This window comes from Gymnoscopelus braueri (genome assembly GCF_963280865.1).
Source record: "Gymnoscopelus braueri genome assembly, chromosome: 2".
In the NCBI taxonomy this organism is placed as follows: domain Eukaryota; kingdom Metazoa; phylum Chordata; class Actinopteri; order Myctophiformes; family Myctophidae; genus Gymnoscopelus; species Gymnoscopelus braueri.
Genome location: NC_137604.1, coordinates 31,284,426 through 31,308,849, shown reverse-complemented (window position 1 = coordinate 31,308,849; position 24,424 = coordinate 31,284,426). Strand labels below are relative to the sequence as shown.

The 24,424-nt window shown below is 40.9% G+C and overlaps 1 protein-coding gene across 6 annotated transcripts; it reads right to left on the bottom strand.

Moving 5' to 3' along the window:
- Nucleotides 1–64: 64 nt before the first annotated feature.
- Nucleotides 65–22,944, bottom strand: LOC308096860 (ETS-related transcription factor Elf-2-like). 6 transcript variants are annotated; one of them, XM_080444339.1, is made up of 11 exons: nucleotides 22,468–22,944; nucleotides 19,681–20,175; nucleotides 14,856–15,036; nucleotides 14,444–14,678; nucleotides 6,278–6,391; nucleotides 5,962–6,150; nucleotides 4,758–4,844; nucleotides 3,999–4,194; nucleotides 2,879–3,283; nucleotides 2,495–2,657; nucleotides 65–2,390 (listed from the first exon to the last, which is right to left on the bottom strand). In XM_080444339.1, exons 3-11 carry the CDS (start codon nucleotides 14,928–14,930, stop codon nucleotides 1,749–1,751), a joined length of 2,106 nt encoding a protein of 701 aa, XP_080300465.1. In that variant the 5' UTR covers nucleotides 14,931–15,036; nucleotides 19,681–20,175; nucleotides 22,468–22,944; the 3' UTR covers nucleotides 65–1,748. The 6 variants fall into 6 exon arrangements, with proteins under 6 accessions (XP_080300465.1, XP_080300464.1, XP_080300467.1 ...); XM_080444338.1 differs by lacking the exon at nucleotides 19,681–20,175; XM_080444341.1 differs by lacking the exon at nucleotides 19,681–20,175 and having other exon boundaries at nucleotides 22,666–22,944.
- Between the last annotated feature and the right edge of the window lie 1,480 nt (nucleotides 22,945–24,424).

Below are 24,424 nucleotides of genomic sequence, written 5' to 3'. Positions count from 1 at the left end.
ACACTTTACTACCCTGGTTTGGGTTGTGGACAAACATTCCTTGAAGTAATAGGAAGAACATTCATTAGGTTTCAAATGTCATTTTATATTTCAGTAAAATCTACTTGAATACACTTTGAAACAAGAGTACAACAAAATAGAATATACTTCAAATGTTGAATATACAAACAGTTCAGTCTGAACACAAACCTCTCTATATTCCTCTTTTTAGATTACCAAGAAAAAGCAAAGTGTAAAAGGAAATGTATGGGCAGAGTCAAAATGGTGGTCTTTACCAGTCAATTGACCCATTACGAGCAACAAGAAATGGAAATCTTGTTTATAATAATTCATAATTTAAATGAGGCGGTAACTACAGCCTTGCATAATTTCCATTCTCCTTTTATTCCTTAACCAAATAAGCCTTATTTTATACTTTGTTGAATGATGGTGGTGTGTGGTGAAAATAGCCGATCTACAAGCTCATGTGTCGCTTTGCGGCGCACAGATCTGGCAGATAGGATATCTTTGCCATTTTTTGAAACAAATTTCCTATGATATGCCCAAAGTACGGACAAAAAGTTGAAAGTGTTTTAAGTTGACATGCATCCATAACCTTAAATGGACTCGAAAAGGGACATTGCTGCATGCATGTGCTCAGACATGCAATCCGTTCCATTTGTATGCAGTCAGCCCATTTAAGATTGTGAAGAGAGCACACTTCAGGGGGGGAAAGGAAAGGAGGTGTAAGTAATGTCAACCAACCCTTCACTTGTGAAATAAATCTGACATTCAGATGCCTGGAGTTTCTCCTAACAACTCCAGATCCTAAAATCTATGAGATTAGATTCAAATGACAATTTAAGGGTTTGATAAGCGAGGCAAGGAAACTACAATACAAACATGAGTTGCCCTATTTTCAATAATACTGTGCTTGGTACAAGGTATCAAAACAAAAACAAAAATATCAGCTTACTGTACAGACATTACAGGAAAAAATAAAGTAAAACTTAAAATCTAAGGCTGTTCTGTTATATTTAGCTCCATAAACTGTATAGTAGATATATATATATACACACACACAAGTCCCTTTTCATCATTGCCAGCTCCGCTTTCTCCTCATTATTATGTTTTCTTGACATGTAGGACTCGAATAGCACCGGCCACCGGCCATACCTAGATCTGCACAGTGATAGTCAGAAACAAGTTGCTGGTTTAAAAATGAAACAATGTTTTATACAAAAAGCTATGCTTCCTTACATCCCCAATTCATCTTTTTTTCTTTCTTTTTCTTTGTCAGTTCACATTTTGGTTGGTTCTAATCGTTTGCCTTGTTCTGTAGTGTTTCAGATAGTTATTTTCACCCCAACGTTGTCCATTTTGAAAAGTGCGAGTCAGTGACAGCGCTCTATTGGGAGGATAAGAATGTAGTGATTCAAGGTTGGTCCCTTTCGTCCTTCTGAAGCGGTCATTTCAGAGTCTGTGGCAGGGATCTGTATGACTGAAGCTATGTGCATGAAGGTTCTGTCAGAAGAGGCTCTTCTGTGAGTTTGAGTTCAGCGAGGTTCTGTTCGGAAGGGTGTCGGGTGAAAGGGCTTAAAAGAAGGGGACTTTAGAAGTCTTTAAAGTCTATCAGACTGTTGCTGGTTAGAATAAGAGGAAAACTTGACATCAAGGCTGTACAAACTAAGCCTCTCCGACAGAGGTGGAGGCTTATGTGGGTATAGGGGTGTGTGTGGGACACACTAACACACACTTCTCTGCATGTTTCAACACTCTGGCTCCTCGATTTTGATGACGACGGGCTCCTCAGTTTTGACGACAGGTACGACCTCGCTCTCCACTGATCTGCTAGCTACCACTGTATCTGAACGGCTCTGGATTTGTACAGTTTGGAGCTGTGGTTGGCTCTGCTGGAGTGTCAGTGACACTGGCACCTGGACAGCTTGGACCTGGACGGTAGCCGCTTTCACGTTCTCTGCCCCGACCCCAGCTGAGTGTGTCATCCACCCTTTCAGCTGCTCTGAGCCCTTTATGATGCCACTGATGATATGAGGTTGCCCGGTCTGATTGGCTGTCGTTGCTGTAACCACTCCGGGCCCGCAACCCGCCTGTGACACCACCAGAGTCTGTTTTGTCTGCTGTTGCTGATGAGCCGGCAGAGCCAGTCTCATCACCTGTGTTCCCGGGGCCAGGGCCCTGACCGTCAGGGGCCCTCCAAGCAGGCTAATGCCTGCTGGGGATGTCCCAAACCTGGGCTTGGCGGAGCCGGCAAAACCTGTAGTGTGCTGGAGCTGACACTGAGCTAACTGGTGGGCAGGGATGGTGATGATCTTGGCCAGCTGGACAGTGATCTTGTCTCCATTCTCTGCTGTGGCAGGTACCATGGTGGGGATGGTCTGGATTACCACCTGGGTAAATAACAGTATTTAAAGAAAACAGTGTATATCTGGATATTGTTAAATATTGGACATTATTTTGAGCAAAGCCATGAACAAATCAATAATTTATAGACCTTCTGCTGGGAGTTGCCGGTGCCAGTTAACGTGCTGATGGGAGAGGTGTTGGCAAGGAGTGTTGCGTGGCTATGTGTTGCCTGCGGCATGGCGACTGTGGAGATCTTTTGGCCCAGTGATGTTGTCATGACTACAGGCACTTGCATAGCGACACGTACTGTCCTGCAGACCAGGAAATGCGGTTAGCCTTCGATATCACATCATAATTTACAGTCAACGTTTTCTGTTGAAAGAAAATGTTGATAATGCCAACAAGGGTTTATAATTTTCTATTCCAAAATGCCTTACTTTTTTCAGACCTTAATTTCTTGACTGGATTTGGAGCCTTTGCACCTTATACATAGGAATAATATATTGATCCAAGGTATGTAGATAAGTCTAACCTGGGCCCAGAGGCTGTGGAGATGATGGTTGTGTGAGAATGCTGTGTATGGCTCCCATCTGGCGCAGCAGAAACGGTCACAATCCTCGGCATCCCTGCTGACATCACTGTGCCACCCCCTACCACTGGCTTGTTGCCTTTGGCGACAGAGGTGATTCTGTTCCCACCGCCCCTCAGGATGTTGGGCCTCTTGGAGTGCGTCACCTCAGACACTTGGAGCAGCATGTCTGACGGCGGCGGCACCCGCTCGTAGGACATGGCGGTCTCTGAGACCATCAGGTGGTCAGGGCTGGGGACATCTGCTTTGTCATCGTCAATGATGACAATGTTTTTGGGCATCTCTTTGAACTGGTAGACCAGTCTCTGGCCTTCTACCTTAGCCAAGATGCCACGCTGGTAGTAATACCTGGTGGAGGGGAGTTGGCAGTACAGCAATGTTAGATCTTTAAAAAAAGTCAGTTATTTCTGATCTTTAAATCCTCTCTGAAGAATAGAGAATGTATAATACACACCCCATGAGGCTTTGAATTCATGAAGATTTTCTTGTTTTTGTAGCATTCCTATGCCAATAATATGATGACCGGCGGAGTCTCCTACTGAGTCCCCTATTGACCGATGACCCGGTCATCAAATTATTGGCCCAGGAATGCGACAAAAACAAAAACAACTCTGAATTTAAGTCTTCATGGGGTGAGAAATTGATAGAAAACTAGACTCGGAGCACAGGTCTCCGCCAGGTCAGGTAGGTTATTGTGGCCTCCTGGTGGCGCTATAATAGGCCAATGTGAAAAGGGTGACATTTGCTCCTCAACATAGTGTGAATGTGTGTGCAGTTTGACCGCAATCGGACGCTGCGTTCATGATTTGCGGCATTTTGTTCAAAACAAGCCACAACTGCAAACTTTAGATATCAATCTTAGTCAATCAGTATTGGAATATGAAAAATCAAACACACCCGTCTTGATCACATGACTATAGAGATCATGTCCATTACTTTTACAACTGCTGTAACTACTTACTGGAGGACATGAAATAAAACTGAATTATGAAATCATATAAACATTATGACTAAATTCACAGAATGGATATAGAGAATAGCAAAAATGAAATCCTGTTCTCACCTGAGAGCCCGTCCCATTGTCTCATAGTTCATGTCAGGCTTGTTCTTGTGTTTGCCCCACAACTTGGACACAGCCTTGGAGTCGACCAGTTTGAAGATGCCCTTCTCTCTCTGGGTCCACTTGATGTACCTGGGACATGTGTTCTTGTCCTGGAGGAGGTCCAGTAGGAACTCCCATAGGTATGTAGTGCTACCTGCTGCACACACACACACACACACACAGTAAAATCTTCAGTGTTAATTGAACTGAGTGTACATTGTACAAATGTCGCCAAATGGATTTAGTTACAAATGGATAAAATACACATTGAGGATTTTACTGTGTATGCTGCTTGTATGTCCCTTTAACCCATTAAGACCTGAACCTATGTTTCTATATCAGTGGTGCTCAATTTTTTTCATGTCAAGGACCCCCAAAATTATATGTATTTGGTCGCCGACCTCCATCTCAAAATATTTTGTTCCAAGGACCCCCAGAAGCAAAGATTTTAGTTAAAATGTTCGCTTTAAAAAATATATATATATTCCAACATTTGCAACACATTTTCTTTTTCAAAAATAGCAGATCTACAAGCTCGTAGCGCGGCACCGAGCCAAAGTGTAAAATAATGCTTTTTAGTTCAAATCAAAAAATGACACTGATGCGTTCCAGGTCTTAAATGGGTTAATACCCATTACAATTATTTTGTGTTTTATGTACTGGTTATACAATGGTTTGTCAAGAGAAAATAAAGAGTATAATGGTGAATGTGGTCTATACCTTTTCCTTCTCTGGGCTTTTTCTTGACGCCCACGTCTGGCGAGCCATTGGACATCGATGACTGGTGTGTTTTTGGCTTTCGTCCAGCTACAAGTGAGACAAATGAAAGGCTGATGAGCATAAGTGACTAACTTAGCCCATAGGCTCTAAGTAAACCACTAGATGGTGCCAATAGGTTGCCGTAAAGGCACTGCTGTTGAGCTGCTGGTTTTGGCTTGAGGTCTGGGTCAGTTTCTGGCTGTCAATAGAGTATAGAGTCCGACGTCAAAAACCACACCCCCTGGGTCACGGAAGTGTTTTTTCCCCATTCTAAATCCCAGACGCTTTTTTAACATCACGTCATATAAGAACTGTGCTCCAAAAATGAAAAATTAATTGGTCAGGCAATTTTACTCATGTGGTTATGAAGCATCAGCAGTTCTTATATGATGTGATTTAAAAACGCCCAGGGGGCATGGGTTTGACATCAAGACTTCGGTACCATATTCCAGTGGTTCTCTTTCAGGCCGTGACCCCCAAAATAATCATATTTGAACTGCGGACCCCCACTCTGACAAGCACTTGGAAATGTAGGAGTTGAGGTATTACATTTTGTTTGACTCGGTTCCACAGGTAAGTATTTTGAATATAGCTGATCTAACAAGAGCCTGTAGATCAGCTATTTTCAAAACTGCACTATTCAATAGTCATAAATCATCTCAGAGCTACTCAATAAACATTCCACAATTTTACAAAGCCTCAACCTCCTGATGATCCAGCTTGTTAGTTCAGTGTGTCTTCGGTTGTGTGTAACGATACAGTAACTGTATCGATGCATCGAGTCCATGAATTATCCAGTGAATCACCGTGTTTACTTTTTTATATTCATAATAACATTTTCCCTTAAAAAAACTGCACTATCCACATGTTTTACACAGATTTTTTTTTTTTTGCTAAATAGTTACTGTATCGATTTTAAAATTATTGAATCGTATCGTCATGAATGAACAAATATTGTACATGTATCGTCAAACATGCATCGTGATGCGTATCGTATCGCTGCTAAAATGTATCGTTACAACCCTATCTCTCACACTCATCTCAAATGACACATTTTTGCAGTTCCCAGATTTTCCACCAGATCTACACAGGAGGAAGCATTTAATAAACAACCCAGTAGCCACAAAAACTGAAGCTACTTTGACGAAGCTGTTCTCCTATATACCTTTCTTCTTCTTGGCGGGCTCATGGTCGGGCTCGGCTTCAGGTTCCTCCATCAGTGTGACCATCATCTCCTCGTCTTCCTCACAGCAGTCCTCCGTTGACACCTCCACCACCGTCTCAGTCATCACGTCTGGACGCATAGCCGCATGGAGGAAGTCCGGCGTCGAGACGCAAGGTGGAACAAACACATCTGAAGCGGCAAAAAAGTTACGAGATTTTGATGAATACTTACATTTAGATTATTATTCATATTAATCTTGCTTTAAACAGTATTATTACATTACTAGTGTCAGTATTATAATTGTTAGACCGTTTACCTAGACCGTGGTCTCTGAAGCTGGAAGGTGAGTCCATGCGTAATAGAGCCTCCGCTGCCTCGATGGTCTTGTCAGAGCAATGGATAATACTGGTGCCATGGACAGACGCCTCCACTGAAGGAACAAACACAGTGACACACAAATCAACATGTGACAATCAAAGACACTGATACTCTGGTCCAAATGAGCAACAGGTTTTGCACCCATTTAATTTACATTCAATATTTTTGAATATTTGATCAATTATTTCACACCTCCACTGACAGTAACATGGTGATGCAAACATCAGCACACAGAAACAGGTCAGTTGGCGCCCCCTAGCAATCAGTTCTGTTCTTGTTGCAAAAGCGAACAATCAATGAGACAGATTGTGTAATTCTGTTTCACAGTTTGAATGGTTTCATTCTTTTGCATGTTTATATTAATATGTGTGGTATTGGCTCAGTTTAAAGAAAGATTACAAAACATCCAACATGTTAACCTGGTGGGAAGTTTGGGGACAAATTCTGGATCTGAGCTGTAAAAGGTTTAAAAGTTGGAGCCAATGAGATGGCTCAGGGAAAAAAGTGTGAACTAAGCCTACAGCTGTTCGACAAGATCAGCGATAACCCGTCATGGCCAGACACGAGAAACCTCTATTGAGCATACATTTACGCTTTCATCCTTGAGGAAATGACCAGCTGAGGCAAGAAAAGGTTGGATGCAATTTATCAGAATGGAATGGATTTTATTTTATACTTCAATACCAAAAAAAAAAAAAATCAGTCAACCGACTGAATAGAGAAACGGTACGCAGCCCATTTGGCACCCTGGGCATCTGCTGTTGCTGTCAATCACTGGTGGTAGACGTTAGATCCTGTTACACCCTTCTCTGTCCATGTTTGGCTATCAGACCGAGGCAACAGGCATAGCATAGGGGAGAGGAGAGGTCTATCTTTAGACTATCCCACTCATTCAGACCACCACACAAACAAACATGTCACACTAGAAGACACCACCAGAGCAAAGAACCTATAGGCTGCCTAGTTGCCCTTGACACCAGGCAGAGTGCTGTAGTAAGCACACTAAAGGGCAACAGGTCAGAGTTTCAGATTGTATTGACCTATATAGTAAATTATTATATATTTATATATATAGATAGACAGGCCCCCACACACACACCCTAAATAGGTATTTCGAATTATTTAATTGATAATTACTATGAATTTGTATTATGGTACCATGTAATGATTATACTGTTGGGGGTCATTAGAAATTGTAACCTGGAAGGAAATGTTCATTCACATTTTCCTGCATCAATAAAACTGAGGAATAAAGTCAAGAATGTAGTACTACCTTCGTACTACATTCAATAGCAGAAAGACGGGCAGAAAGTAGTGCCGTCTCTTCTGACTTCCGTGTTTACACTCGATCCTTTCCCTCCAGTTCTCTTCGAAGACAAATACAAATCCCCCCCGTCACTCAACACCCGCCCCGCACATCATTGGCTGATTCACCCATCTGGGCCAACCCCCGGTGAATTCTGATAGGTTCTGGCCAGCGCTTCTAATACCCCCAAGTCCGTCATTGGACTACTAATACCAGTCAATCAATCTTGCACCCGCCCCGTACGCATAACAATGCTTCCGCCATCGACTTCGGCAATAAAAAAAAGCCTGGAAAACTATAAACACAGTCCAAAAAAATGTTTGAAAAGAAAGAAGCAAGGGGGGAAAACACGTGCAGGCAATATTAGACCATAATAATAATGATTATAAATAACCCAAGCCACATGAAATCGACTAAACTTCAAGGTGCTGGTCGATACATCGAAAGCTGAAACGCTTCTTCCTCCATGGGAGAGAAAGAGGCTGCCAGGCCGTCCCACGTTCAGCCGCACCGGGGCTAACAGTTACAACACACATGTAACCTGACACAACACAAACACATCCACATTACTAGCCTTGGATTCAAGACTATCATACGTGTATTTTGTCGATTTTGAAAGTAGAAGTCAGACTCGACAAAATACAACTAAAATAGTCTTGATCCAAGGCTACCACATTACAAACATCTGAAATCCACAACTATATGACACTTAGAGCATAGTCATTACGAGAGCAGTTCCCGAAGTTGTTATTCGTACATAATGTGAATACTTAGATAATTAATTCTAACTGCAGAAAAATAAATCAATGACACTATTAAACTACCATTAATGTCGATTAATAGTAGTAAGTGGCTTGATTTTTTTGACATCGCACTGCGGAATCGTGTTGATAAAAATACATCCACAATTCCACATGTCCTTCCGACACACAGACAGCGTGGCAAAGACGTAGGAAAGACAACATCTGTACACTTCCTGGTTTGGTCAGAGCCGAGCAGCAAACCGTTATGTTGAAAACCCCCCGACTATGCAGATCACACCACACTATGCACATCACACTCCATGCAGAACGGCATCTAAACCTGCAGCCTCGCGAGCCGCACCAAACTTTTACACGTTTTAAATCGGATTTGGAGAAACCCGTGTTAGCGACGCCATGCAGGTTGCTACCAAGGTGATCACTTCCTGATTGCCCTCCATTACTTCACTAAACTACTTAAGCGGACCGGGGCCGCGGCGGACCCCCGTGGGAAAACACACAGGACGAGGCTATCGATTCCTCCCGAATCGAGGTGGTTCATACGTTCCCTAGTGCGTTTACCTGCTCTGATGAGCAGATCGAGTTGATTTGCGGGCCCCTCATGCAGTGAAGTCGCCATGTTCTCCCCCTTGCTTGCTGCAGATTCACATTGACTGAATTGCATAGGCAGCTACTAGTTCAGATCACTCCGCCGCTAAAGGAAAGCTCCTCGAATTCAAGCACACACACAACAGCGGCGGCGGACATATTATGCTTCCGCTGCCACACACAGGAAATCCTCCGGTCTCTTGCGTAGTAAGGACGTCAACAAAAACACAGGAAGAGGAACGAATCACCAGCCTTGGCTATGTTAATATTTGTACTTGTGTAATTTGCACATGTTTTACACTCAAAATTCAGACAGAAGCTCAGACATGACACCTTATTTAGCAGTGATTTTGTTGGTAAGTGTAGTGGCAATTTACCAGAATTGCTTTGCAAAATTATATTTAGTTAGTATGCTATAAGTACATTTTATTTATTTATTTGAGTATTAAACTAATTATCTATATTTGTCAAAAGTATTTAGTTAATTCAGGACAAATAGATAATTGTGCATAACCCTAAATGCCCAAGACAAATTTGTCAATTTACCAATATCAAGTGTAAGTATAGCACCAACAAAAAATAATGTAATTAAAACCAATAATAACTAATTATTTATACATTTCATAATTCGGTCAAACTCACTTGCTGTATGGCTTAATATAGATTAAAGGGATATTTCACTTTCCCCCCCACAAATGGGTCATTTTATCGTCTATTCTGGCTTTTGGGAGCACCCCGGACAGTTTTTTGAAGTTGCTTGATTCAGTATTTAGACATTTGATATTAATTTTATCAGACACGCCCCCTTCCTATACAAACCCATTGTAACTTCAAACTCCATTTTAACCATGTTAGATTCATCGGAAACACCCATCCTTGGTTCTGGTGACTGATATTGTCATTCTAATACGTGAGGAGACTGTTTTTTCAATTACTTTTTTCATTTATTTTTTATATTTTAAATCTTTAAAAAAATTAAATACAATAACAAAATTAAAGGTAGGGTAAGTGATTTTTCTTTGGTTAAAATAAGTGTTAAATAGCTCTATATTCTGATAGTACTCATTGCTATAGATAGAGTGTTTGTTCAGTAAAAGGAGTCTCCTTGTCTCTCCAGCTCTTTATAAAACAGAAAATGCATTTTCGTTTCATTTCCAATTTTATCCAATTAGGATAGAGAACTCAATCAGGATATAGATTAAACAAGTGAAATTGGAAGTGATGACACTAAGAAATGAGCAGGCAAAATTGGAACTGGAACACTATAAAAATGAAGCTTAAAAATGGGTACTTTCTCCTGATTGGCTGAGATTTTGACACCTACCGGAAAATGTATTTTCTGTTTATTAAAGCGCTGGAGAGACGGGGAGACTCCTGTTACTGAACAAACACTCTATAGCAATGAGTACTATCAGAATATAGTGCTTTTAACAAAATACTTTTTGTTTTAACCAAAAAATATCACTTACCCTACCTTTAAACTAAATAAATGAAAAAAGGTTATCGAAAAAACACGGCCCCTCACGTATTAGGAGGGCAGGATGAGTCACCAGAACCAAGAACTTAAGACTGGTGTTTTTGATGAATCTAACATGTAACAAATGGAGTTTGAAATTATAATGAGTTTGTATAGGAAGGGGGCGTGTCTGATTAATTGAATATCAAATATCTAAATACTGAATCAAGCAACTTAAAAACTGTCTGGGGGCTCACTCACATAAGCCTGAGTAGACGATAAAAAGACATGAAATGAATTTTTTTAATGAAATCCCTTTAAGCAATACAAATATTTCCAAGTACCTGCACCTGTTGGAACCTCTTCAACGCAGGAGTCTTGCGATACGCATGTGAATCACCAAATGGACTATAATTAGTTTACTTTGTTTGATTTGTTTTGTTATTATTATGATTATTATTGTTAATTTCTAAATAAACTTAAATTGAATGAATTGTATACTTTCGTACGATATTTGTCCAGTATCCGAAAATAAAACTGAACTGAACTATGTGAATGCAAGTTATAAACAATAAATTAAAAAAGGTTTATACTGTGTTTTAAATTAATTACTTTTAATATTTCAAAAATGTTAAACCATCTCTATGTCTGCAGAATTCGGAGTAGGAAATACATTTTCCACAATACAGTGACTGTCCAGTAATGAGTATTTAATCTGCAAGAGTTTCCACAAGGTGGCAGTGTCTACCCTGTGGCACATCCTATTATGGACAAAACTGAATCTTCACTGTACCCATCAGTGTTTCAATTTACTTCAGTCACTGCCAGAAAAAGTCAGCCAAGCTATAATGAATAGCTAGTTGTGGAAAAAATGACAAATGACAAAGATGCATTTAAAATCTGTTATAGAACAAAATATCCAAGTTGGTTTATAAGGAAATGAATACAAAACCTTTAATCTGTGATACATCCCCTAACTGATACATTTAAGTAGCATTTCAATGCATATAGAGAGGTATTGTTACCTACAAGTAAGCAATGGGGATGCAATATGTGAATACCATAAGGAAAACTTATATGAAAAATAATCATAAACATAGCCAGGGGAAAAGTTTCATCTGCAGTTAATCATAACAGTGTTAAAACCTGCATAATTAATTCCCATAACTCTTCGTCCATGAAAATTCGACATAAAATATTACTCTTCATATGCAGCTAGTGTCTGTACTTCTGCAGCATGTTTGTAATGTGCTGTTCACATGTATCATATATCGGCTAACTATGCCTTCAATGACAACAGGGAAATCCCACGAAAGGACAATTCAGCGCCTAGATACTGGGTGCTGTATAATGGATTCATTGGTCAAGAACAAACAGGCAACATTATTGTTTAAGCTCTAGACAGCTTTTAGGCCCAGAACCAATTTCTTGTTCTCTGAAACATGCATCATAACAACATGACCGAGCTTGTTAATAGTGTGACACATGTGGTGCTTTTCCATTGGAACGTCTGCTTTTTCATTGGATAGTCCCAGCTCCTGGATATAGCCCTAGAATGGCTGTGATATTACATGCATTTCATGTATTCCAAATACACAGCCATTGACAGGTGTGATTAATTACCCCACACCAGAGCCTTATATTAGAGAGTTCCGGCACTGGGGGCAGAAACAGCGTCGGTCACGTGGTTCATGTAAACTGGAAATAGTTACAAACGCCCATAGACTCCAATGCATTCCGTAAACTTCCGGGTTTAGGGCGTTGTCACTATTCGCCAATAGAAGGCTATGTAGAAGACCTGGCCCGAAGAAGTGGACGGCGGTGACGTAAACTCTCCTTGAATGGCTCTGCCCCACACCAATCGCAACGCACCTGTCAATTGTGTGCCCCATACATAGTGCTCCCCAAAGGAAGTTTTCATTTGTTCAGTCCAGCAATCATTTCGGGCCCCATCGCTGACAGAGAATGTTGTCCGTGTGCAGCTCGTGGAAAAGTGGACTACTAAACACACGTTTTCTGCCAGAACATTCAAATGGATATGAAGGTAGAGGACAATATCTGACTCCAAGTCGCAGGAATTAATTATTGGGTGAGTACACACACAGCGTGACAAAGATTAATGCCACGAAGATCAGTCTGCTACCCGGTCGGGCATGGGAGCGATTTATGGCTATTTGGAATACATGAAATGTATGTAATATCACAGCCATTCTAGGGCTACATTGGATAGTCCCAGCTCACAGCCTCCCTCTACCCACCTTTCTTTGCATTTCTATTCATACTTGGTGCAAAACTGGTCAGAGAAGTTCTCACTAGCATGGGCAGCACTAGCATGGGCGGCGTTATATGACGATCAACTCCAGGGTCAGGTTCAAAATAGTAAGAAATTGCTAAAAAAAAAAGGTGCTCGGGTGGCGCAGTGGTAAAGTCCCTGCCCACCACCACAGAGGTTGTGGGTTCGAATCCACCTTGGTGCAACCGGCCTCGTCGGGTGTCTAGGCGAACACATTTGGCCCATGTTCGGGGAGGGAAGCCGAGTGGAGAGGGTGATATTGGTCATTGCAAGTACTCTTACGGGGCGGCACCTGTCAGCAGGTGTTGGGCGGAAGGAGTAGGTGGGGGCTCTTCACTTGCAGGTGAGTCAGTAGGATACAACAGCAGTGACAACTGACAACACAGAAATGTGTGTGGGGAGGAATCAATTGGCATAACGACTAAATTGGGGAGAAAAGAGGGGTTAAAAAGCAACGGCTAAAAAGTTTAGGCGTAAGGCGGTGCGCAAGATAGGGCCCTCTGACTCATTGTATATGTCTTGTATACAGGGAATTTCACATCCACTGATGCGCTCGACTGGTCGCACGACCCTTTGCATTGCTTGCAGTTGAGATCAGTCAGTACAGTTCCAATACCAGTTATAAAGATCTAGATATGCCTCAATTTTGGTATTATTGTGTGTCAGGTGTTACTGAAAAGGAGCAGAGATCGGAGGTCAATAGAAAGACAGACAGACAGAACGCCACTTAGGTGAGTTAATTTGTTGTTGATCCGTGCCTTCCTCTGCTGATTTTGACATCGAATTGATCATAAATTGTACTACTATTGTGCAAAAGTGCTCTGATTAATGATTGTATTCTAGGGGGCAGCGGTGGCCTAAAGGTTAGAGGAAATTGTTTGCGACCGAAAGGTTCCCGGTTTGATCCCCCGGACAGGCAGGAAAAATCTTGGTAGTGAATGGCCACAACTTACCCCCCCCAGCCCCCACCAAAACAGCTGAAGTGCCCTTGAGCAAGGCCCCAGTGGAGCTGCTCAGTGCCCAAGACTGTGGTTGTACTGGCCAGGTTTTAATGTGTGCATGTGTGTGTCTGTGTGATGCAGTGCGTTGCTGAAAAATTGATCTCAGATCTCAGCATACCTACCCTGGGTAAATAAAGGGGGGTAAAACATTAGCCTTATGTTGTTGTTATTAAGTCTTACTCTTTTTGTTTCTAATAATTTATTTCATGAAGGTGAGTCACATATGCCTAGAATGCCTTCACATTTTACTGTGTTGCATTATTAGCTGTGTGTTGTTGTGTATGGTCAGTGCATCAAATTGCTGTTATGAACAGAACGTCCTTTGCAGTTGTTAAAACAAGAATACAAGTTGGTCAACTGTTAGCCTTCCCAATCCCCTGCCTCACAAGCCGCTGTTCACACCAAGTACTGTAACGTACTGTTGTGGTGCGGACTCTACCATCCTCTTGAGTTAGAATGCTTTTTAATGAATGAAGTGCTTGGTGTGAATGGCCCTTTACTCTCTCTTATCTGAGGTATGTACTGTATCTGCTGGATGAGCATGTACCAGAGCTTCACAGATCCACTGCTCTCAGAACCGTGCATCTCAGCAGAGCGTGAACCGTAAATGTCAAGATACACAGTACCAGCCAATATAAACTACATAACACAGCAGGGAAATATTTAAAAAAAAGTATTAATGAACACATTCCCTCTTACCTGCCTCTGCCTGGGTCTCCACTTCCTGTTCGTCGCCCACATCCTGAACCAGGTATGCCTCGTCATCAAACACCAACACCTGGGCGGAGAAGCTGGTGCTGGGTACCTCCTCTACGATCACCGGTAGGTACTCTTCCACCTCCTCTCCATCTTGCAAGTCCTCATAGGCATCCTCAGCCTCACACTCCCCCTCTGCCTCCCCCTCTAACTCCAAGTCCACATCACACTCTACTTCCTGCCGGGGAGAGCCGTGCAGAGTGGCGGGGGGAGGACGATGTGCGAGACAACGGCGGAATGAGGTATTGGGAAAGAGGGCAAAGGGGTGGGAGATGAAGGAGAGAAGGCCTTATTTAGTGCAAAAGCACAGTTTAATCATTGCTTTTGTTTATGTGTGTGTGTGTGTGTGTATCACCTGGCCTGGGTCCTCCTCAGCGGTGACGTATTCCACCACTGAGCCCCCACTGTCAACCAGAACCACCGACGTCATGACTCATGCTCCTCTGGGAGCAGCACTCACTGCCAAGGCCTCGCCACAGCGACTCTGTCGTGGAGGGGAGGGGGAGTGGTTCCACCTCCTCAGTAAGCAGTGGACCCTAAAGAAAGGACGGGAGTAGGGATGCAACAGTTGATTTTCTTTTCTTAGCAATCTAAAAAAATATATATATATATATATATATATATATATATATATATATATATATATATATATATATATATATATATATATATATATATATATATATATATATATATATATATATATATATATATATATATATATATATATATATATATATATACAGTATATATATATATATATATATATATATATATATATATATATATATATATATATATATACAGTATATGAATCAACACGAAAAATTATATATTTTTATAATCAACAAGATCGATTAGTCTGATTAACTATTTAAGCTCTATTCTACACTTTGTCATACAATGGTATCACGCAAAAATATTGTCAATTTTCTGTATTCGCCCTAGACAGGAGGGACAATCAAATTACGGTACTTGTTTCAGGATATGCATTGAAATCTGCATAGCATTGACAGTGGAAGGCCATGCCGCGTGAAGCTAAGATAATGATTGCAGTGGACATCATTTGTCTTCTAGACATTCCTTTATGTAGGCTTCAGATTCCTCAACAGCAAAACAAATGGTAAGATGCTTCCTATGAACTGTGAGAAATCATATCTTCACTCCATGACTTTGGCCTGCAGGAAGTAACTGTATGCCAAAACAGGAAGCTGGAGCTCCAACAGGAAGCCAACTCTGTCACACACATGAGCGTGCCTGCGTACAGTATCCAATGGAAGAGGGAGAGCTATAGCCATAGATAGCTACAGTTGTCCTACCCAAGGCCACTTTGTGGGATAGGGGGAGGATAAGAGCACACAGACTAGTATTGTGCACCGTGTGGGTTGATCCATGGGTCGGGTGTGTATAACGGACGGACGGACGGACGGACGGACGGACGGACGGACGGACGGACGGACGGACGGACGGACGGACGGACGGACGGACGGACGGACGGACGGACAGACAGACAGACAGACAGACAGACAGACAGACAGACAGACAGACAGACAGACAGACAGACAGACAGACAGACAGACAGACAGACAGACAGACAGACAGACAGACAGACAGACAGACAGACAGACAGACAGACAGACAGACAGACAGACAGACAGACAGACAGACAGACAGACAGACAGACAGACAGACAGACAGACAGACAGACAGACAGACAGACAGACAGACAGACAGACAGACAGACAGACAGACAGACAGACAGACAGACAGACAGACAGACAGACAGAGTTGAAGTATCACTAATGAATTTCTTCCCTAAGTGATGGTATATGCAGCCTTTGTTTACACCACCGGCACCAAAACAATATGGCTGACATAATCCAATACTTTTTTTTGGAACCTTTCTGTCATAAAACAGTACTGCTCGGCCTTGTGGCCTAGAGTGAGAGTGTTATTATCCCAATAATGGCAATTCATTATAATGATCATGAGTTTTTATAGTGATCCCTATGTGAGAAAGATACGGGCAGGTTGCCCTCCTTTGACATAATCACAGACTACTGTACATTATCTTCTTGAGTTGTGAGGCATTGTACAAATATATGCTGAGGTACATCAAACCTGTCCTGAATCAAACCTGAATCTGCATTTATGTAGTAGGCCCGCTGCAGAGTTGTGGAGTTCTGTTGCTCTGACCTGCGCAAACACACTACTTCCCAATTCAATAATCCAACCCTGTAATTTGAATAGAATAGATAAAAGAACTCTCAAACAAAATCTATCTGCGTCCTAACTCCTGGTTAGGATCCAGTTATGTTGGGAGAGCACAAAAGGGTTCTACGTGCATGCATCCATACCTACAGTCTATGATCCATACATACATTACCGTATGCGTAATTGGGGTTACAATTCACTCAGAGAAAGTAAAATGTACACCCAAGCATTTTCCGATGCATTTTAATATTGAATGTTGACTAATGTGAATTTGATATGAATCCAATGGAGCTAACTGCTAATGGAATATGTCCTCACATGGTGGGCCTTTGTTCAGTACTGCTGTATGACTGAAGAATCAGGCTGGAGCTGGTGCCCCCTCTTCCACTGGTACAGACAATGGAATCAAAGTCAATGGAACTCCAATGTTACATTATTCAACAGCATAAGGCAGACATTGATCCCCAACTGTACACTCCATTTGGATGATCAAAGGTCACTTCAGAGTTTCAGTGTAGACATAAAGGTATTTGGCAACCCCAATGTCAGGCATATCCTCCCACACTAACATCTGCTGGAGCCTGCTGGACCGTGGTGCAGTTATACATACTCTCTTTTATCATCCATTTCTTCAACAGTGTGTGAACAGTGCCAAATCACAAACAACTCCCCAACTGTTGTACTGCTCTGCAGTTCCAGCAGCTGCCGCCCGTCACTAAGCAGTTCCAGAAGATGACTGCGTGTCTACAAACAAGTTTAATTTATATGTCATTGCACAGCGCTTTCGATGAGTGTCGCTTTACAACAATCTGAACATCTGAACTGAAAAAAAACTTACATCAAAACTTACATTACAGTTTTTTACTGCGTTCTATTACCATTTATGTAATGTATATTTGTTATATATTCATCATGCTTCTTTTCATTGACAATCTGTCTGTATGAATGTATTGCAACTGGAGCTGTTGAACAGGAAAAAAATAAAAAAAAAAAATCTATCCATCTTTTGTCATTAAATTAGACTTCAGTTTAAACTGTGCTGAATGTCGTTTAATGAATTCTGAGGATGGATATTTTCCTGGACTAAGGTTAGTCTTTCTCATAACTCGAGATGGAAACACCGACCTACTCTCTTAACCCATTTAGACCTGAGGCCAATTCTAAAAACGCCTTCTAAATCCTGACCTAAGTTTTATGAAAAACTTCAAATATGTATCAAAAAATGTTGCTATATACTACATAGCAACAACTGTACATGCACTGTACAGTCCACGAGCATTGCCTCTTTTTTTCCTTTTTTTCCAAAAGTTCCAAAAGGGGTTCCCGTCTTGAAAGGTATAGTTACAAATAGGGTTCCCGCCTAAAATGGGTTAAACAACCATAACAGTCTTTGTAACTAGCCCATGAGACCTGATTCTAAAAACGCCTTTTAAATCCCTTGCTGAAAAACTACAGAATTGTCAACGTTCACTTAGGCTAGAAAGATATTCCTCAGCCTCTGTAGCAGATGGAAACATAAAATAAAAAAGTATTTATATTTATATTGTTTTGTTATGTTATTTACTTCTTTTAAGATTATTAATGAATGTTATTTCCAGTAAAGGTGTATGTAAGCTCTCAAATGCTTTTTAGTTCATGTATCTATCTGCTACAGAGGCTGAGAAGTGAATATATACTTATATATGGCAACATCTAGAATGACATAGATGTGTTGAAAAAGGATGAAAGGTATAACAACGTATAGCAACATGTCTAAATGGGCTAGCAAAGCTTAACAGTGAGTAATTTCTGAAGCTACTGCATTAGTGACCTACAGTACTACTGTACATGCTGTCAGGCCAGAACAGAACTTTACCTTCGGTGGGCAATACCTCTCCTCATTGTCACTTATTATCATCCAACAAAAAAACAAACAATAAACTAACAGTACCCTACCAAAGGAAAATAAAGCCAACTTCCTCTCTTTCTGCTCTTACATTATCAGCATTGTTTGACCGTTTCAAATGCAACCGTTCTTTCCTACCTTCAGTTCCTACTTTTGGTACAGATAGAAGGCGTGTAGAAAGTGTGTGTGTGTGTGTGTGTGTGTGTGTGTGTGTGTGTGTGTGTGTGTGTGTGTGTGTGTGTGTGTGTGTGTGTGTGTGTGTGTGTTAAACAGTATCACTCAATGCACCTTGCAGCAGACGTGGCACTGCCACAAAACATTGTAGCGTAGTGAATGAGCACCGTAGGTTGTTTCTGTCGTTATTGTCTGACCTATCCCTCTCTAAACATCTTAATGGCGGGCACATTTTTTTCCCTCCACCTCTCATCATGTTCCTTTTTTTTATTTTTATCCCTTGTCTAGATAAAGTGAGTATATATTAGGGTTGGGCAATTAACCAAAAATATATCAAAACCGACATTTAGAACAAATAACCGACCCAATCTTACTTGTGTAGGTTAATCAAATAGCCGGGAAGTTGATTTTCTATATCAACACAAAAAAATGTAATAGATTTTTTAACAAAAAAAAGTCCATTAAATCGATTTGTCTGAATAATAACTTAACCCTGAACACACACTTATTCAATCCCCCTATAATTCTTATGCATAGTTCACGGAGAACTGGGTCAACCAACTACACACGAACAGGACCTTTTAACTTTTGTTACTTGAAAACCAGACTTGCGAGTTATACATACATACAAACTGGTATTACAGGACCTACTAGAACACTGCATGTGTGTGGCTGCCAAATTAACAGAGCATGGAAATACGAAATCAGTAAAACGTTCACAATAAACTTTGGACACTTTCAGTTTCATGTACATGCAACTCTTAAGCTACTTTTACAGTTAGTTCCACTTTACAGATTTCAAGCGGAAGAACCCGCCAACGAATAGGCCAAGAACAGTCAGTGATTGCGTTGACGCTTATCAATAATGGACACACTGAAGCAGCCTGTAACTCTAACCTCATCTTACCGGGGTCAAAAAGGATAGGGCGCTCAACTCCAACACAGCCATGATGACTCCGGCCGGTGAATGAGTCAGAGTCTCATGACCGCTCAGAAAACTGCAGATTCATTCTGACAAGCCAGCTTTCCCTCCATGGAATCCAAATGGATACATTCCCAACACAAGAGGAGCCTTCCAAACCCGCCTTGTCCATCAAGAGCCTGTGACATTCACAAAGTAGACTTCCATCTTCCATTTGGTTGACGTTTAAAAATCCACAATAGTGGATGGAGGAGGCGGAGAGTGAAAGAACGACAGAAATGCAGAGTCTGGCTGTTCGGCAGACAGAGAATGCTTGAGTCGAGACTTGTCCCTCTCTCATCCCATCTGTCTGGCATGTCACCCTTCTCCGTTCCATCCATCTTCACGCCTCTGTCTGTAATGCTACTGTTTCTCCCTGTCTGTTCCATGTGGTCGTGGAAGGAACCTCTCAGAGCGACTCAGCACTTCACAGCCCCAGCCCTGCCCCCAGATCACATGACAAGGGTGGAACACACACACACACACACACACACACACACCCACCATCACATGATTCTTCAACAGCAGAGCTTTTGTTCCAAGTGACCAGGGCTGTTGCTAACGATACAACACCCTGCCTTGTGCCTGGCCCTTAACACACAGTGGTGGTGGTGACATGATAGCACTTAGCATCTAATCAACACAAATTATTTCTCCTTACCATCAAATGCTGTCTCATTCAAAACCAAACACCAGCAACCAGGGTGATTAAAATAGGAATTCTGTGCTATACAAAGTGAGACATTAATCCCCATCTCAATTACAGTGTTCTGAGTAATAGCCTCTGCTTCTCTTCCACTCCACACACTCGCTTAACAACCGCCCTACTGTTTGATAAGTAAACCTAACACTCCCTCTGTGTCTTTATCAACACTCTCCAACCTCCCATGTCCCCCTTCCATCCCATCACCATGGTAACACATCCCTCGTGTTCTGTGCCTGTCTTTGCCCTACAGGCCTCTCTCTCTCTCTCTCTCTCTCTTTCTGTCTCTCCAACACAAAAACATTCAAGCAACGCTGCAGCTGTAGAGCAGCAAACCTCCAGTGAACTACGCTCATTTGGCCAAGAGGATAATCTAGCGACTGTAGTGGGCCAAACATTATTATATTACAATAATACTCATAATCAAAATCTCTTCTTGTAATATATGGTATGCCGTATAAGTGGCCATTTTAGTGAGTAGTTAGGGATGGATAGAAATGGATGTGTGACTTTTCTATTTTATCAGATTTTAGTCATCGTTATAGCACATCATTTTGTTATAGCATTTATTAGTTTAATTGCAAACAATAAAACAAAATGAGTCAACCGCAAATGAAAATCAAGGCAGCTGGCCTGTCATACACTTTGATCAAAGGTCTGTGAAAACCACCCCTGTTTGCAGTCTTCCAGTTTGTTACAAATCCAGAGGGACAAGAGCCATGTGGCACATTGTAAATTATGTAGGCTGTTATGTCAACTAAGCATGTTCAGCATTACTACAATAATACAGTCACACTCAATGAATCATGATCCAGCTCTAATGTAATAACAGTTCACATCATGTTAGAAGATGAATGTGCAGTACAGTGCAAAATACTGTACCAAATAAACACACAAACCACATGTTGCGCACAAACTATCTGGCTGCATCGCAGCAGAAATTGGTTTTGTTCACTTGCTACAACTCATAGCTAACGGCAAAAGGAATAACAGACAAACTTGACAAACAAACACTTGATCAAAAGTGGCTAAATGCAGCTATCATCAAGAACGTTACTGTAACGCATGAACATTAACATTACGGTAACATATAGGAACATTAACATGACTGTGTTACATGAATTAACACTACTGTAACTGTAACATAATATGATATGAGTTATACAAACATACATATGATATGAACATTACTATAACGTTACATTACTGTAATGTATATGAACATGACGATCAGTTCACGGTATAAGTGAAGATTACTGTAAGGAAGTGGTTCTCAAAGTGGGGTCCGGGGACAATCAGTTGAACAACAACTTTAACCCTCCATACATTACTTGTAGATCTGCTATTTTCTAAAAACCTTGAAAAAAACGTGGAATATTTTGCAAACACTATAACAACACACATTTTGTATGGGGTCCCTGGCACTAAATATTTTCAGACTGGGGTCCGCCGCCAAATACATCATATACATTTGGCGGTCCTTGACATATAAAAGCTTGAGAACCACTGCTGTAAGGTATGAGCATGAGCGTGTAGATATTATGAACACTGTAGTATGAGCATGAACATTAACAGTGCAACATATAGGCCAAAAACTAACATTTGATTACTGTAACGTTATTAACTTTAACATTAACATTACTGTAACGTTATTAACATTAACATTACTGTAACGTTATTAATATTAACATTACTGTAACGTTATTAACATTAACATTACTGTAACGTTATTAATATTAACTGTAACGTTATTAACATTAACATTACTGTAACATTATTATTAACAATACTACGTTATTAACATTACATTAACGTTATTAAATTACTGTAACGTTATTAACAATACTGTAACGTTATTAACATTACAGTAACGTTATTAAATTACTGTAAAATGATTAACAATACTGTAACGTTTACATTACATTACAGTAACGTTATTAAATTACTGTAACGTTATTAACAATACTGTAACGTTATTAACATTACATTACAGTAACGTTATTGACATTAAATATGACAGTTTTCCTCACCTGACCTTACACCCCCTTCTTTTCACCAGATGATGGACGCACTTTAACTTTAGTTTGCCGTTGAGTTGATGTTTGTTAGCGAGCTGGCTAACGTGCGTTGTGTTGTATATGTGTGTGCGTGTACATACACACACACGCGCGTGTGCATGTGTGTGTGTATATACGTGTGTCTGTGTTATGTGTGTGACATGCAGTCACCTCTCCGTAAGGTCTGGTTGATGTTGTTCACTATCAGTCCTGAAGCTAACAGGCTAGCTGCTAACTGAACGCTAGCTGCTTTTGCTCTTCTTTCTTCATTACGATGTATCCCCCAAATGACGGAAGGTGTGTCTACACACGCGCACGTTGCCTCTGTTGTTAATGAAGGGATAGATCGTCCTTAATAAGTAGATCAATTAGTAAAAGGCTGGCGGACACAGGGGCTGGTCCTCCACTAACACACAGGTCTGATCCAGGTCAACGCCACTTGTCACTTAACTCGCTTTGCTGCTTGTTCTACGAATGACACTCGTGACGTCACGGCGTACAATGCTCCTTCGTACTAGGGTGTCGCGTGGCCAAAAATGACTGATCTACAAGCTATAACAACCACGAACAATCCGACGCGCTGTTAGCTTGTAGATCCGTTTGTTTTTGGCACGCGTACGATGGGGTGTGAATCTTAGATATTACAAGTTATTTGGGACCAACACACCTCCATGCCTTTCCCCCTCGCCTCCCCTGTTTTTTTCTTCTTTTCTTTTGTTTGTTTTGTTGTTGTTATTGTCCTAGCCCGGGATATCATCATAGATGTATTTGATCGAGTCTGACTTTTGCTTATACGAAAGCAAAAGTCAGACTCGATAAAAAATACATCTATGATAGTCTTGATCCAAGGCTATTGATGTTCAAATTAAACACTGCTCCACAAATTATGACCACAATTTATGACATTTGACTTGAGGTTACGCCCCCCCCCCTTCTCCTCTCCCTCTCTCCCTCTCCCTCTCTCTCTCAATCCATCATGAGACCCAAAGAAAATCAAGGCAGAATTAAGTATTTGTCTCCACCTAATGGACAATAAACTGATATTCACTACAACCTCTATTCATGCAGTGCCACAAAACTGTTGGGCATAAAGATAGGCCTATTAAATTGAGCACAACAATCATTTCATGGATAAATAAAGCAACAATTAATCAAATACCCCTTTAATTATCTGACAAAAGAACAATGATTCACATCATTTGATGAACAAGGGCTCATATAATTATTTAACATCAAACACTGGGCTACATCTATCAAAATAACAGATGCATAGTCTGAATTGTATTATTGTGTGATTTATAGATTATAAGGAATAGTTGCAAGGTTGGACTTGTTTCTTTGTAAAACCTGCAAAATATAGACAAGCATTTATACTATTCTTCATACAACATAAATTCAAATATATACGTTATTCCAATACTCATGGCCCTCAGGGTGCAGAACAATAAATAATAGATTATATTTTATACAATTTTTAAGTCTTATAGTTTGTAATATGAGTAAGCAAATATCCACCTATGCAAAACAATGAAATCCACCATGTAATTTCACATTAGAGTAAGAAAAAGTATAGCACCTCGAGTAACTTACGTTACATTGAACTGGTCACGAATGACTTAATCTCCTTTGACCCCTTGGAGCATAGGGCGTCCCCCATGAATCTCTGCATGAATAGCTTGGCAAAAGTGGCATGTACTGTACATAAATGGAATGCATTTCAAATACTGCAATGAAGCTGGAGGTGCTATATGAAACCTTAGAAAGCCTGTTATGATATGGATATTGGGTGGACAAAGAAAGGAATAGGAACATTATGTAGTTATTTGTATTGCTGATTCTTCTTTGAATGTTCTCTGAATTGGTCATCCTGACTTGATTGATGGAAAATCAAGTTCCAGAAGGCACATCTGTCCGTCATCATTTCACGACT